We start from the raw sequence: 14,781 nt of genomic DNA, 5'->3' as shown, positions 1-14,781 counted from the left end.
ATTGCACTACTACACATATCACACACAAATATCACAATTTAGCCACCACAACGCACCATTTAATTGTTATCGTTCTACAAGCTTAAAATGGACAAAACTTTAACACACAACACATCGACATAATTATTTCTAGAGCATTTCTATCAATACTGACGGTTGTGTCAAGGAAACTTTCCTTTATTTTCTTAACTACCTTCTTTTATCCCCGTGATTTGACTGGCAACATAAATCAATTGACAGCTGAAAATAAGAATATACGATTCTAAATTCAAATTTTGTTTTCTAACAGAAAAACCTGACGTTACGTCAGTTTTTTTATATTTAAAATTGGAACACTAACTCAATGGACGAACTTATGCGCGAATTTTCCTTACAAAATGGGTCCCGTTTCATAAATGGTCCTCGACATAATATAAGTTATGAATATTGGTAAGTATTTTTACTGGCAAGACCATTTTTCTTTTCCAGCGGTATAATTTCGTGGTAAACAAACGTCGGTGGCGAGGGTGGCACGTGTTGGTCAGTCGTCGTCCCGCGGCCGGCCGCCCCACGCGAGCGATGCCCGTCCGTTAGCCACTCGCCGCCGCCATGACCGATGACATACCAGGTGACAAGCGACCACAATTATTTTATAATCTGTTTAAAAAAACTTGTGGAACACTGGCCAGTTACAAAAACACGCGCATTACACAGGATTTATTTTTTAAAAGTGAAAGATTAACTTCGTAACCATGATAGTTGTATCAGCTGCCACCAAAAGTGTTCTGTCAGAATGTAGAGTTTGAGAAAAAAGACTCATTTTGTCTCTTCATTTGTTTTAATCTTAAGAATTGTGTCCGTTCGCTGTTTGTAATGCCCTAGTTCACGGTGCATGGTCATTAAGGTTATGCGAAATTCTATAAAGAACGCCCGAACCATTTACAATGTGGTTCACTATGTCTTGCATGCTAAATACGTAGTTTATTTGTAGGAACGCGAATTGAAACGTGGCGCAAAGTATGTTTGCAGGGTGTTAGCATATTTTCATCTAGCGCTTTTGTACAGAATGACGTTTTACTTTACTTTTTTTTACAGTGTTCTTTCATCTTTTTTTATTCTTCTATCATTAGTATCATCATTGCTTACTGTCATAAAAATTTACATTTATAATGGATGTTTTGTCGCACAACAATGTAACATTCTGAATCAACTTAGAAATTTAATTCAATCAGCTGAACCACAGCCCGACGACGGAAATAACACTGCTGGTGAGTAAGAGCAACATTTTGACACTAATTTATAACTAAATTTTACAACTACCCCAACTTTTTTATTCTTTGAACTGCATCTTTTGTACAGTGCGTACAATTTATTTCATGCAACTACTTACTGAATTTCAGAAATATTTGTGAAACATGTTCACACAACCTTGCCATCATTTACAATTTTACCATCTTATATGGAACGATCATGTTTATTGTAAATAGCATTGTCAATTTAGATCCATTTCAAAAATAAACTTACGTACAAATAAGACTCAGGTGCCGTCACCTGGAACACGCTTTGCTTATCGATTCCTAACGACTTTGGGTCAGAAATTGAGGTCAAGTTTTATAGTATAATCAAGATTAGCCCTTTATTTTCATGGAGCCCATGAAAAGTCGTATTTTATCACGCTCATATAATAGGATATCATTACCTTTATTGTGCCTAATAAAATTACGGAGAGTACAAATAGTTTTTAATTATTGATTAAATTTTATTTTCGAAACTTCACTTCACTTGCATTTCATTACTAGTGAAAACTACTTCGACTCTGATTTGATTTTTATTGGCGATATGGCTGATATACAACCTACTGAAGTTCAAATCTGTGCAATGGCGCTGCTGAGCCAAACGCCCTGTATATTATGCTGCACTTTTTCCGAACACGGTGCAATTAGCATATAATAATAAAATCCCCGTATCACGCTAGCACCACCCTCGCATGCCAACCCGCGACCGGCATAATCAACTGCCCTGTACTCTGGCGATACAGAAATATGTACTTAGTAAAAATATTAGAGCCGTTAGGTATGGAAATATAAGTCAAACGACTTTTGCTAACTTCTGTCGAAAAAATTGGTCAAAAACCCTAAAAACCATATATTTCTTCGGGAAAAAAAACCATTATAATAAAATTATATACTACTGCTCTAAAGTCATCAATTTCCAATAGGAATTAACACCAAGGATTTTCGTCAATTATTAAAGAAAACAAAAAGAAAAATCTTTATCAATTTTTTTGGATTTGAAAAAACTAAGAAAATAATTAAAGAGATCTTATTTTATGTATATCTTATCTTATGTTATGTTTATGTTACCGTATTCTATATTAACACTCTTCAAGTTGTTATTTCTTCATGTTATTTCTATAAGATTAATGGGAACCTAAATCAGTTTCATTGAATTACCGACTCTACCAAACATTGTGTATTTTGTTCTAACAACATCATGATTTATGTCAGCGTTTGAACATAAGCTGCTACTACGACTTCTTAGTCCATTTGTAATGGAATTAGGGACAGGTCTAATATTACTTAAGAAGTCATTAGTCGCCTGATTACCCACTCGTAAGCGCTCTAGTAGAAAATCCATCGTGTAGACGTAGTGTAAGTTGCCAATCTATGTACGAATACTTGCATTAGACTTTTGTTACGCAACTTAAAAAGGGTTCAATTTCTAAAAGTTGTCATATTTAATGCTAAGATTAAACGTGAATGTCTAAAACCTCATTTATTCATCATTATTTTTAGCCATAGGACGTCCACTGCTGAACACAGGCCTCCTCCAATGAAATCATAATGACTATTATGATTATTCAATCAAGTATAAAACCAAATTCCTTTCATAGACAAAGGTAATGCTTATCATGGTTGTGTAGAGCACTTAAAATTATTAGGTATTAGTTATAAATATAGGACTGACCTTAACATCTGAAATGCTATTTCAGTACGTGACGGACAAGCCTTTATACCACCAGCGACATTTAAAAATAGCCCAAACTTTGGTTAAATTCCATCCATCACGTTAATCTAAATTGCTAAATACTAACTCGACAAATCTCACAGTCCATCAACTTAAACAGAACGAACTATTACCACGAATACCACATTATATTATTATAGGTATTTGCTAGAATGATGTAATACCACTTTAGTGCTATTATATTCTTTAGCCAGAATTCCAAGTATTTCTATACACAATTACTGGCTACAAGTGTTATTCGTGAAAAAGGTGCTATTAATTTCGGACATGATACCGATCTCCGACAGCTTGAGGTAGCCGAAACAGCCTTCGGACAAGGTCACCGGAAGTCACGTGACCTAAGGGCTGCTTTACATTTTCCTACACCTTTAGTTCAGCTACGCGTCGGTATAATTTAGTCATCTCAGATGACGTCAGATGGAAATTTTCACCACCACTAATGGAGCGTAATAAAAGTTGGGGTAGAGAATGACGCATAGCATTTACATTTCTATGAAATGGCCTGTCAGATAAGTACTTATTGCCTACTTATTAATTTACGACACAGTTTGTCGTAAGGGGGCGTCCATAAATTACGTGAGGCTTTTAGGGGGGGGAGGGGGTCAACGAAAATCTCACTAAATCTCACGTAGGGGAGAGGGGGGGTCTCGGAAAATATCACGTAATTTTTCCCGCAAGGAATAGAGTAAAATTGCCAGAAAACTGGGTTATTGAAGTAAAAAAAAAATGATTTTTTTATGATGATAATGACAATTTATTCCAAACCGTCTAATCAAATTAAACTAAAAATGCCTCCATCTGCATTTGTGAACACTAAAGATGCAGAATAAATGTCGAAATTAAGAAAATTCGAAATTAAAAAAAAACTTCATCAGCATCGCTATTGCATAATAAATTGGCCAAGTGCGTGTCGTCCCACGCGCAGTGTAGGGTTCCGTAGTTGTCTGTCGTTACCACAATATATTTCAGAAGCAAGCAAAGACTTCTTCATCTAAAGTCACTTTTCATATTTTCTTGTAAGGAATTTTTACCGGTTAAGAAATTGTATAATACATGAGTCAAATGACTATTACTCTTAAACTAAGTAATCTATCTTAACCGTTATAGTTTTCCTTGAAAAAAGTCTACCCTAGAAATTGTATTTTACCGTTTTGTCGGCGTGATTAATATACATACCTTCACAAAATTACAGCTCCCCAGTGCCAATAGTTTCCAAGCAAAACCTCGGACAGACAGACAGACATATCGAAACTATAAGGGTTCCTTGGCAGGACTACGGAACCCTAAAAAATGACATTACATAAGTATGAAAATATTATGTATTCGTAGTTAAAGTAACCAATAGTCAAATTTGACAGATGTCAAATGACAAGTTGTTAAATAACAGAAAAAAATGTTTTTTTAACAATGTTTAACTTGACTTTTAGTACATTTTTTAACTATTAGTTTACATTTTATTAATATTTAACCATTAGAAGCAAAATTTAACAATTATTTATTTTAACTATGAATCAAAAAACTGGTCCTAGGTTGAAGCAATTGCTTGTCTTACTAAACGACGGGAAGCTACGGAACCATGCACTGCGCGTGGCACGACACTGGGTTACTGATTTTTTCATATAAATCTAATATACCTACTCGAAGCATAGATATTGCAAAATAACTTAAATATCACGTGAGATTAGGGGGGTGGGGGAGGGGGTCAGGCAAAATCTCACCAAATCTCACCAAGGGGGGCGGGGGGGTCGAAAAATGGCCAAAATTGTCTCACGTAATTTATGGACGCCCCCTTACATGATAACATCTAAATGAATGCTTAAAATACTACAGAGCAAAAAATACGCAAATGTTAGACAGCAAAAATAGAAAAATTAACTTACCAAGGTGTTTGTGAATATCAGTAGCAGCGTGATTATTTTCAAAACAATATATTGATACCTTTTGAATGTAAAAATCATGAAATGTAATGAAAATTATTTATTAATTAGCCAAAAACGTCAGATGGCCGCCTTTGATTCTAGAGGACTCAATTACAACAGACTACCTAATCCTGAAAAACGAATACGTTAGGCATCTTTTTTACGTTTTGTGTAAATAAAAATATTTGTGCTTTATTACAGTTATAAAAACTGTAGTGCGGACAAAAATTGGTTTCATTTACGGGCCATAAAGAATGTGGCCAATTTTCTGGTTTCTATTTAAATTGTGAATGAGCTGAAAATTATTCAACTAAAATAACTTTTCCAACCAAAATGACATAAAAACAAGTTTTTATATAAATTGAAAACAGTTGGTTTTCAATCGCGAGGCTTACAGCTTGACGTTTCACCTGTATTTCTACAGTGCAGCGTGGTTAGAGTTTATAGTACCCAGTAACCTTACTTATCATATTTTAAAAAAAATATAAAGTTTACGTTCAACGAACGAACGATCCATCCTCAATGTTTGAATATTCAAGTTGGTGAAATGCTGTTCATAATCTAACTAAAAGGAAATGGAAACCGATACCATAAAGGGTATCGGTCATAAAAATAAGTATGAGCCCCACACTGTATACAAATGTGAAGTGCCTACAAAATTTTAATGAGTCCTAAATTCGAAGTTCAAAGTAAAAAGTCTTATAAAGATACTAGCTGTGCCCGCGACTTCGTCCGCGTGGAATAATGACTTTGGGTAGGCACTTTTAATAATTTAGTCTAATTATTTTACAAATAGCTTTTGCCCGCGACTTCGTCCGCGGAGAAGTCGAAAACGTTCTCATTCGATTTTTAAATGTTTTTAACGTTATTATCTAAATGTTTGAATACTTATAAAATATAAAAATCTTAAAGGTTAAATTAATAAACATAAAAATAAAATTTTCTTATATTTTATGAATATGCAGCTCGGCCTTTGATCGGTGGTATTATCTTTTTGCAACGAAATCGAAAACTACACCTACCGCAGTATTATTGGTAAACTTTTTTTTTATTTTCCTACAGGTGCTAGAATCACCAAGCTTCTAGCATGCCACTGGCCGTGGGAGAAGGAGCTTTTCCTCAAGACTACTCCCACTACCTCAAGGGCCTCCGCCAAAACTCTCGCGCGAAAATGAGTTTATGTATATGTTACAGGAAATGTATGAATTCTAGGAATTGTATACTATTCCTAGGAAATGTATACAATTCCGAAGCTATTTAGGAAATGTATAAAATATTGCTTCAGAGATTTTTTAATACGCACATATCCTAGGAAATGTATACTTTTCCTAGGAATTTTATAGAATTCCAATATTGTATTAGGAAATGTATAAAACTAATCGGCACAAGCGCGGTCGCGTGATCGGTTGCCCCTCGGTACGCCTAAAATTTCATTTGGCCAAACACATTGGCCGATAGGTACTTTAAACTCACAAATTATTGTTTAGCCTGACAGTTGTTTTCGCACTATTATACGTTTTCTTTCGGCATCACGCATATTACGCTGAAGTATTGGAAATCCCTAATTTTAACATCTCTTTTATTAAACTATTATTGGCATGAAGGTTTATAATGCCTAATGTTAATATTTTGGCATTGAAGAATAAATAAATAAAATAAATAAGGTTTTAGTACTCCAGTAGCTGGATAACAAAGTCTGGGTTAGGTTAGTGATAGATCGCCCGGAGTCCTGCCAGCAGGACTTAAAGTACTTCCGGTAGGACGCAAAATTAAAAGATCACAGTTTCGTAAGTATACATTGTACAAATTTCAAATTTACACGAAAAAATAGAGTGTTTCTCTCTCTTTCACCCAATAGTGCCAAAGATCGAAAAACGCGACTAACCGTTAGTCGGAGCCCGATGGCGCACGAGTATACACGGGGGCAGCGCGTTCGCGCTCGCGCGACACATTTTGACGCGCCGGGCGTGGAGTCGGCAACATTTTGGCGATAATATTATAATGAATGTGAAGTATTCCAGCCTAATCAAACATTTATAATTTATTTCTTGTTTTTGTTTTTAATTTGTAGTGTATTTGTAAGTGATAGGTGTAATTTCTAATACAAAGTGACGTACCAAAGTAATTAATTTAAAGTTCCTTATCATAGTTCCTATTAGTTAAGTTGAAAGAAGATAAACAAGTTTATAATATATTAAGAAAAGTAAAATACTGGTTAAACAAAATGATTCTACGACATGACTTTTTATTTAATAAACACTAACCAAGTGTTTACTACTTCTGGTGAGGATGAGTTCAAATTTGAAGGTCACCGTACTGCTGGAAGGACCAGCAAGCAAACACGTACNCCCCCCCTTTTTACCTCCTTAGGGGTAGAATTTTGGAAAATCCTTTCTTATCAGATGCTTACGTCTTACAAAGAATACACCGTCCAAGTTTCAGGTCTCTACGATCAGCGGTTTAGGCTGTGCATTGATCCATCAGTGGCGCGCGCAGTACTTGATCATTATTTTGCTGCGATGATATTTTAAAACTGCGATATCTTCTAAGATATTTATTGAAATCGAATGGTGTAAAGGCCAAGTATGTTTAAAATTAAATACTTGTGATGAATAACTTATTTATTTGGATAAGGATTAATATCATGTTTATGAAAAAACCTGCGCAAATAATGCATTAATTTAAAACAGATTTCTTTTTGCATAAAAAGGGTTACTATGAGCCAACCTTAAAAGATAGACATATGCTATCGCGGACTTTTTTTTAGAACTTTTAAAGGGGAACAATTCTGTCATACATGATTTTTGCGAAACTTTAACCGTTTACGCAGCGTCAGCTCTCAAAAGGAAAAAAATCACTGAATTGAAACATTCTTCATTGGTGCTCCGCTCCTATTGGTCTTAGCGTGATGATATATAGCCTAAAGCCTTCAGGAACTAACGGGCTATCCAACACAAAAAGAATTTTTCAAATCGGTCCAGTAGTTCCTGAGATTAGCGCGTTCAACCAAACAAACAAACAAACAAACTCTTCAGCTTTATAATATTAGTATAGATTTTTACTTAATTAAATCAGACTTTTATCTGCTTCTTTCTTGTATTTACAATTACCTAATGTGAAAACTTAAAAAAACATCATTGCACTGATACTGAATCCAAATGTTAATACTTACACATAATAAATATGGAAAATTACCCACAGCATAACAAAGTATAAACAATGCTTATCCAATGCAATACGTTAAACTTGAAATCACGCAATGCTCATTTTAATTCTCATGAGTTATGGATGCAGAGATTCGCATAGTAAATAATTCATTCATGTCAACATAAGTTCTTACTACATAACTAATATTACTTCTGAGTATCTATCACTTATTTATATTTGTTTTTGTTTTTTTTTATTAATAACGTTAACCCCTCGAGGTAAGCTTAAATATGCTCGTTACGAGTGGGTTCACCACAATAGTCCAGTGACGACGAGGTTCAGAACCCACATTTCTCGGATCTCGATTCGGCCGGACTGAAACCGACACCATTGGGCTACTATCGCTTTTTTAACGTTTTTCTTTCTAACTGCTGTTACTAACTTCGCAGAAACGGGTGCGGTGTTCACATTCGGCAAGTCGCACTTCGCCGACAACGAGCCGAGCCACTTCTTCATCAAGAACGATCCCATCGTCGCGATCTCCTGCGGCGATGAGCATAGTGCTGTCATTTGTCGTGAGTAAACTGTATATTTTTGAACCACTTCTTCATGAGGAATCACTTCATCTTATTCACAACAAAAAAAATTATGCTGTGAGCTTATATACATATAATTAACTTTCCATCAAACAAGACGAGTCAGTTCTAACTAATCTGCTGAAATCTGCCGTACCTAAATGTAGTCTTTGCTACAAATAACAGGTGTGTCCATTAATAACAGAGTATTTTTCTTATCCATTCCAAGTTATAAGAAATTCCAAATGAAAAACAATCAAATTAAGTATTGCTCTTTCCTCTGGTCCTCTATGAGAGAAATAACAAGAACAACAATTTCTAGATTTGGCCAAAAGCCAGAGATCCCATGAACCCGGAAAAGTTAATTAATCACCAGCGTCGGTGAGTACTTCGCAAGTGGAATTCATTTACTGCAATTTTCCGAGTTTCCCGACCAGTTTTATGCTCTGAATTCAGCATAGTCCATTAAAACCACCAGAGCTTATAGTCATAAATTATTTTGGTACCTAGACTTCAGTTAAAACCTTGGCACCCATGATTGCCGCGAAATGGTCATAAAAATGTAATAATTAGGTACCTATACCGCTAGCACTACAATTCTGTGAATATAAAAATCGTTTATAATAGGTACATAATCGTTTATAATAGGTAATTATAGGTTGTGCTATTTTTGACCTTCGATAACATACATAAATTATTTCTTTGGATTATTTATTGGCAGAAGATTATGAAAAAATCTGCAATAAAAAATATCGTCTCAGTCTCTCTCAAAATCACTTTTTTTCATGTTTGATTGAAATTGTATTCTTTCTGAGAAAAGTGTCCTTCGAAATGATAACCGAAGCAGGAACAAGTCATGAAAAAAATCATCGGCAATTTTCTTCCTCATTAGCAGTAAAATTCCTTCTACAGTCTGAGAACCTGTAAAACCTGTTCGTTGTTGCAGAGAATGGGAGGGTATTCGTATTCGGCGGGAACGCGTGGGGGCAGCTGGGGCTCGGCCACAAGGACGAGGTGACGCGGCCCAGCTGCGTCAAGTGGCTCAAGCCGCACCGCGTCATGTTCGTGGCCTGTGGCCGCGCGCACACCGTGTTCGTCACAGGTTTGACAGTTATTTGATGGCTCTATGATCTGAAGGTTGCACTTTCTCGATACGCGTGGTGGCAGCTGGGGCTCGGCCACAAGGACGAGGTGACGCGGCCCAGCTGCGTCAAGTGGCTCAAGCCGCACCGCGTCATGTTCGTGGCCTGTGGCCGCGCGCACACGGTCTTCGTCACAGGTTTGAGACTGTCTACATTCAGAGGTTCTGGATTGAATTCCTAGATTGAACGCACTCCATTCAAGTAAAAAGATTCAGAGCTGTCGGTCTCATAGAGCCATATCAAAGACTATGAGAGCTCATAGAGTCTGATATCAAAGCTCCAATCTAACAACCCACACGATGAAAGATATTTTTCATCAGCAGGTCTCAGCTGGATTAGCTGCTATCTCTTGAGATAAACGTCGCAAAAACCAACAGCTTACACTCTGGCCTTCGATTTGATTTTGTCACACTTCTGTTTTAGACAACAGCGCAGTGTACTCCGTGGGCTGCAACGACGAGGGTCAGCTGGGCACCGGCGACATGGAGCACCACTCCGTGCCTCAGTGCGTGGAGCTGGACGCCGAGTCCGCCCGCGTGCGCCAGGTGTCTGCCGGCAGCAACCACTCTGCCATCCTCACGGGTCAGTGCCAATAATGTTGCTTTTGTGGCTGAGCAATGGGCCTATGGAATGTGTTATCATTTCCAGTTTTAAGCTCGCAGTCCGATTAAGCCATGTCAAACGGTGCGGCGGGGCTGTTATGATGCGGACGTATGTCATGTGGCGTCGCCACACTCATCTCTGATACCAGGGGAGTTGGAGAATTCCACTGTCTGTGACAACCGAGGCTCTACTTGGGAAATCATCAATATTCAGATGTCCTCCGTAGTTGCCAGTGGCAACGTGAAAGTGACATTTGAGTATTAGCAACTTCATCATCATCATCATCATGTCAGCCATAGGACGTCCACTGCTGAACATAGGCCTCCCCTAATGCTTTCCACATTGATCGATTGGTACTGGCCTGCATCCAGCAACTTGAAATATGTTATTTATGTGAATGTTTATGGAAAGTTTAATTGGTGTACCTTACTCTTTATCTCACATGACTTACCAAGTAGAGCCTCGTCTGAACAGCACCACTCACAGATGTAATTTGCCATACAGATTCGGGGCGCGTATTCGTATGCGGCTCCAACACGGAGGGGCAGTTGGGGCTGGGCGAGGACACGCGCTCGTGTGTGCGCTTCACCGAGCTCAACTTCGTGGAGAAGATCGCCTTCGTCGAGTGCGGCTACTACCACACCGTCTTTATTACCAGTGCGTAACGTATACATTTGGATGAAACATTATTGTAGTCTATAGGCTCGGGACGCGTGTTCGTGTGCTCCAACACGGATGGGCAGCTGGGGCTGGGCGAGGACACGCGCTCGTGCGTGCGCTTCACCGAGCTCAACTTCGTGGAGAAGATTGATAAGTAATTACGTAACTACTAATCGAAGTCTACATCTACAAGGTATAAGTTCTGTAGGCGCGCGAGTTCATGTCCATCGGGGCCTTACTTACTTACTTATTTACTTATACTTATACTTATACTTACTTATAAGTTGCAAAAAATATGGAATAAGTAGATAAGGTTGACCTACTTAATTGGTAATAATTATCGATATCGACATTAGCATAATTAGTTAGGTAACAGCACTATCTACCGCATTCCTCAGGATGGATATGAACTCGCGCGCCTACTGTAGGTACTGTTGAAGCTTTTTTTTATACAATTTTAATTCCAGTCCCGTAATAAAATACCAACAGACTAGCGCCTATTGCCTTAAATAAATTGCAGTTTATTCTCAAACCTACTTGTGAGATTGGCCAACATAAAGTCTAGACACCCTACGGTGGACGTGACGTGAGATTCGGATATAAAAACGCCTTTATCTGAACTCTAGTCCTAAATAATTTATTTCAGTAACTTCACCTGTCTAGCGAAAAGTATAGTACCTGCTATAGGTAAAGACACATTTTTTACGATGCTAGTTACAAATCACCCGTCTGAAAAGCTTACCAAAAAGTCTAAAGTTCAAACAAATCACACATGTGTACAAATGTACACATTTATCACGACATCAAAACCTTCTACACAATATTTGGCCGTACTTTGGAAATATAACCGACACATTTTTATAGCTCAAGGAGCGGTGTTCGTCACGGGTGACAACGAGAATGGAAAACTTGGCATAAAGAATCCTGCGACCACCGTGTACGTGCCTGAGGTGCTGCCCATAGATATTCCTATAAAAAGTGCCTGTTGTGGAGCCTCTCATACCTTCCTGTTGTCTATGGATGAGAGCAAGATCCTGGCCTTCGGGTCCAATGAGAAGGGACAGCTGGGAATGCCACGAGAGGTGGAGAATGTCACGGAGCCAGCTGAGATTGACATGGAACAGATGTTCGACGGATATCAGCTCAAGCTTGTCGCTTGCGGCGCTATGCACACTGCCTTTGTTACAGGTAAATTACTTAATCTATCAAATATACATTTTTTTAGCCTAAAACAATAATTATCTTTAAATTCAACAACTTTGCCTAATTTTATCAAAGTAGGCAACAAATCTAAATAGCGTGCGATAGGTACTGTACCTAAATCAATACGATTAACTCACTACCATTGCTTAACGCCTACATGAGAGTTACATACATCCATACATCATTGTTAGTCTAATGACACTGCTCTACACTTTACTTAATTTGAAATAATAATAATAATATATTAACATGCTGGTCCTTCCTAAATTACCATATCGCTTACCGACCGATTTCCATATCAAATCGTGTCCACTCTGTAAAATCTATTTTCGTTGACCTTGCACGCAATCGATTCCATAACACATATCCTCCACTTTTATTTCCAATGGGCTTTGGTACGCGTCCGACAATAAATTAGTCCGCCGGCTGTGTGAGCAGTGTCGAGTCGCCACTTGTTGTCGGCGGCCGTACCTCGCACACGTGAACTGCCTGTTTCAGACAACGGGCTGCTCTACACCTGCGGCGAGTCGCGCCACAATAAACTCTGTTTGGAGGAAATCGACGACGCCGACAACGCTAATGAGGCTGTCCCCAATCAATACTCGCCGAAGCGGGTCACCGCTATGAATGGCTTCGTCGTCGACAACGTAGCCTGCGGCGGCTGCCACACGCTGCTCACCGCCACCAAGGGCTCCAACGCAGACTTCACCAACAACGACTTCAGCATCGTCACCGAGGAGAAACTGCAAACGTCCATCACGGAACTGCCACCCCTACAGAAAATACCCGCGATGAGCAAACACGAGGAGCCGTTCACGATCGAGGACGTCACGAACTCGAATATTGACGAGCATGTAACTGCAGACAACGTGAATGGAAACGCGAGCGAGGAGATCGGATCGATCGACTCACTGGAGGCGAACGTCAGCGGCTCCCACATAGTAAATATAAACGACCTTGAGAACGAAAACGTAACCCCGCACGACATCCCCGACGTAAACAAAGATGATATTGCCCCGTCTTCCCCGACATTAAAAACCACCGTGAAGGACGCGATGCATAACATACAGGCGATGGTTGGAAAAACTGAAGAAAAAATACAAGAAACCGTTCAAGTTATCAAAGATGAGGTGACAGGAAAAGTGGAAGTTGTGGAAAACATAATAAAAACAACCACTACAATAGAGCCCATAGTGCACCACGATGAAATTAAATCACTAGGAGTGCCAGAAAAAATTGCAGAAATTGCTAATTCGCCGCCTCCAAAGTCTCCTTTGCTTCAAGATTTATTACATGTTCCTGATCTATCGCAGATGAGCCCGGTTCTGAGTAAACATAGCGATGATGGGCAGAAAAGTGAAGGTGGGCAGTCAGAAAACGAAACGATCCCCTGCGGGTCGGATAAGTCTAGCCCGCAGGCCGGCAAGACCAAGACGCAGGCTGTGATGCCCATCGTGAGGAGCGAGGACGCCATAGACGCTCACGACGGGCTCAACGAAGAAACCGACGTCGTGGTTGGTAAAGAAAAGGGTAGATTTGCTCGAATGTTTCAATCAATAAAGGACAAAGAAAATTCCTGCATCGGCAAAGGAAAGGTTATCGAGGATCACGTTGTTGGTACGTATATTTTTCCCGCTGTTAGTTACTTTTGTTTTTATTACAAATACAGAGCATGAAAAACAATATTCTTTTCAGAAAATGTACACAAAGGCATAGATGGAGCTGAAGATACTGTCCACAAAATAGAAGAGACGATAGAGACAGAAGTGAGGAATCAAACTAACTCTCGAACTTGCACCATATTATAAGTAATTAATTATTCGTCTTCTTGTTCGTTTAGCTTAAAAATAAAGTTTATATTATTGCTATCCTTGTTTATTATCTTACTTTTAGAAGGAATAGCCTGAATACGAAAGAATCGTAAGTATACGTACCTATTCGACTATAAAATCTGGCACGCGCCTAATGTTGCCAATACCAGCATATTTTACGAGAACTTTAGGCAAGAAACGTCATGAATGAAGGCATAAATTACAGTAAGCATTGATCGATACGAGACTCATGCCAATGAACTGAAATAGGCTGCTGTATGTAAGCCGTTATTATTACAATCACAACAGTACGGCTAGCACGAAAAACTTTCGAGTTCCCGTTTGCGTACTCGAAACGCCATCAAAAGAAAACTACAACAGCGCCCTTGTGAACGTGTCGTAAAGTGAACTTAGTATGAGATGTGGTTGCACAAAACTTATTTTGAGAATGAAAATTGTCACGTTATCGTATAATTCGAAGATTGAGTATCGAATTTTATCGAGTACGCAAACGATTCGAAGACGAAAGTTGTTCATGCTAGAGGTACCGATCATACTCGTAGTCGTAGTTTGTGATTAATTTAATTAAACAAGTTCTTAGTTATCCATTTATTTCACAGTAAAAGTATCCTTAAGTAAGTACCTATTTATGTAAATTTTGCGATTAAATACAAAGTCATTCAAATGAAGTAATTAATAACCTAAATAATAGAAA

General features: G+C 38.4%; 1 protein-coding gene across 2 annotated transcripts; it reads left to right on the top strand.

The window, feature by feature from the left end:
* The first annotated feature begins 515 nt into the window (after positions 1-515).
* On the top strand, positions 516-14,136 carry LOC114360815 (protein pim1). Of its 2 annotated transcripts, XM_028315631.1 has the most exons (9): positions 516-607; positions 8,522-8,647; positions 9,594-9,661; positions 9,839-9,926; positions 10,213-10,371; positions 10,897-11,049; positions 11,917-12,240; positions 12,754-13,872; positions 13,951-14,134. In XM_028315631.1, exons 1-9 carry the CDS (start codon positions 589-591, stop codon positions 14,061-14,063), a joined length of 2,169 nt encoding a protein of 722 aa, XP_028171432.1. In that variant the 5' UTR covers positions 516-588; the 3' UTR covers positions 14,064-14,134. The 2 variants fall into 2 exon arrangements, with proteins under 2 accessions (XP_028171432.1, XP_028171423.1); XM_028315622.1 differs by lacking the exon at positions 9,839-9,926 and having other exon boundaries at positions 9,594-9,749; positions 13,951-14,136.
* Positions 14,137-14,781: the final 645 nt, after the last annotated feature.

The sequence above is a fragment of the Ostrinia furnacalis genome, unplaced genomic scaffold (assembly GCF_004193835.3).
Source record: "Ostrinia furnacalis isolate ACB-3 unplaced genomic scaffold, ASM419383v2 OfSCF0322, whole genome shotgun sequence".
NCBI lineage: Eukaryota > Metazoa > Arthropoda > Insecta > Lepidoptera > Crambidae > Ostrinia > Ostrinia furnacalis.
The sequence above is the reverse complement of the archived record's forward strand: the minus strand, read 5'-3'. Positions and strand labels throughout refer to the sequence as shown.

Excerpts from the sequence above, each read along its gene's own strand:
- LOC114360815 (XM_028315622.1), top strand. Across the intron at positions 11,050-11,916 it reads CCACACCGTCTTTATTACCA|CTCAAGGAGCGGTGTTCGTC; the intron begins GTGCGTAACGTA and ends ACATTTTTATAG. Across the intron at positions 12,241-12,753 it reads GCACACTGCCTTTGTTACAG|ACAACGGGCTGCTCTACACC; the intron begins GTAAATTACTTA and ends TGCCTGTTTCAG.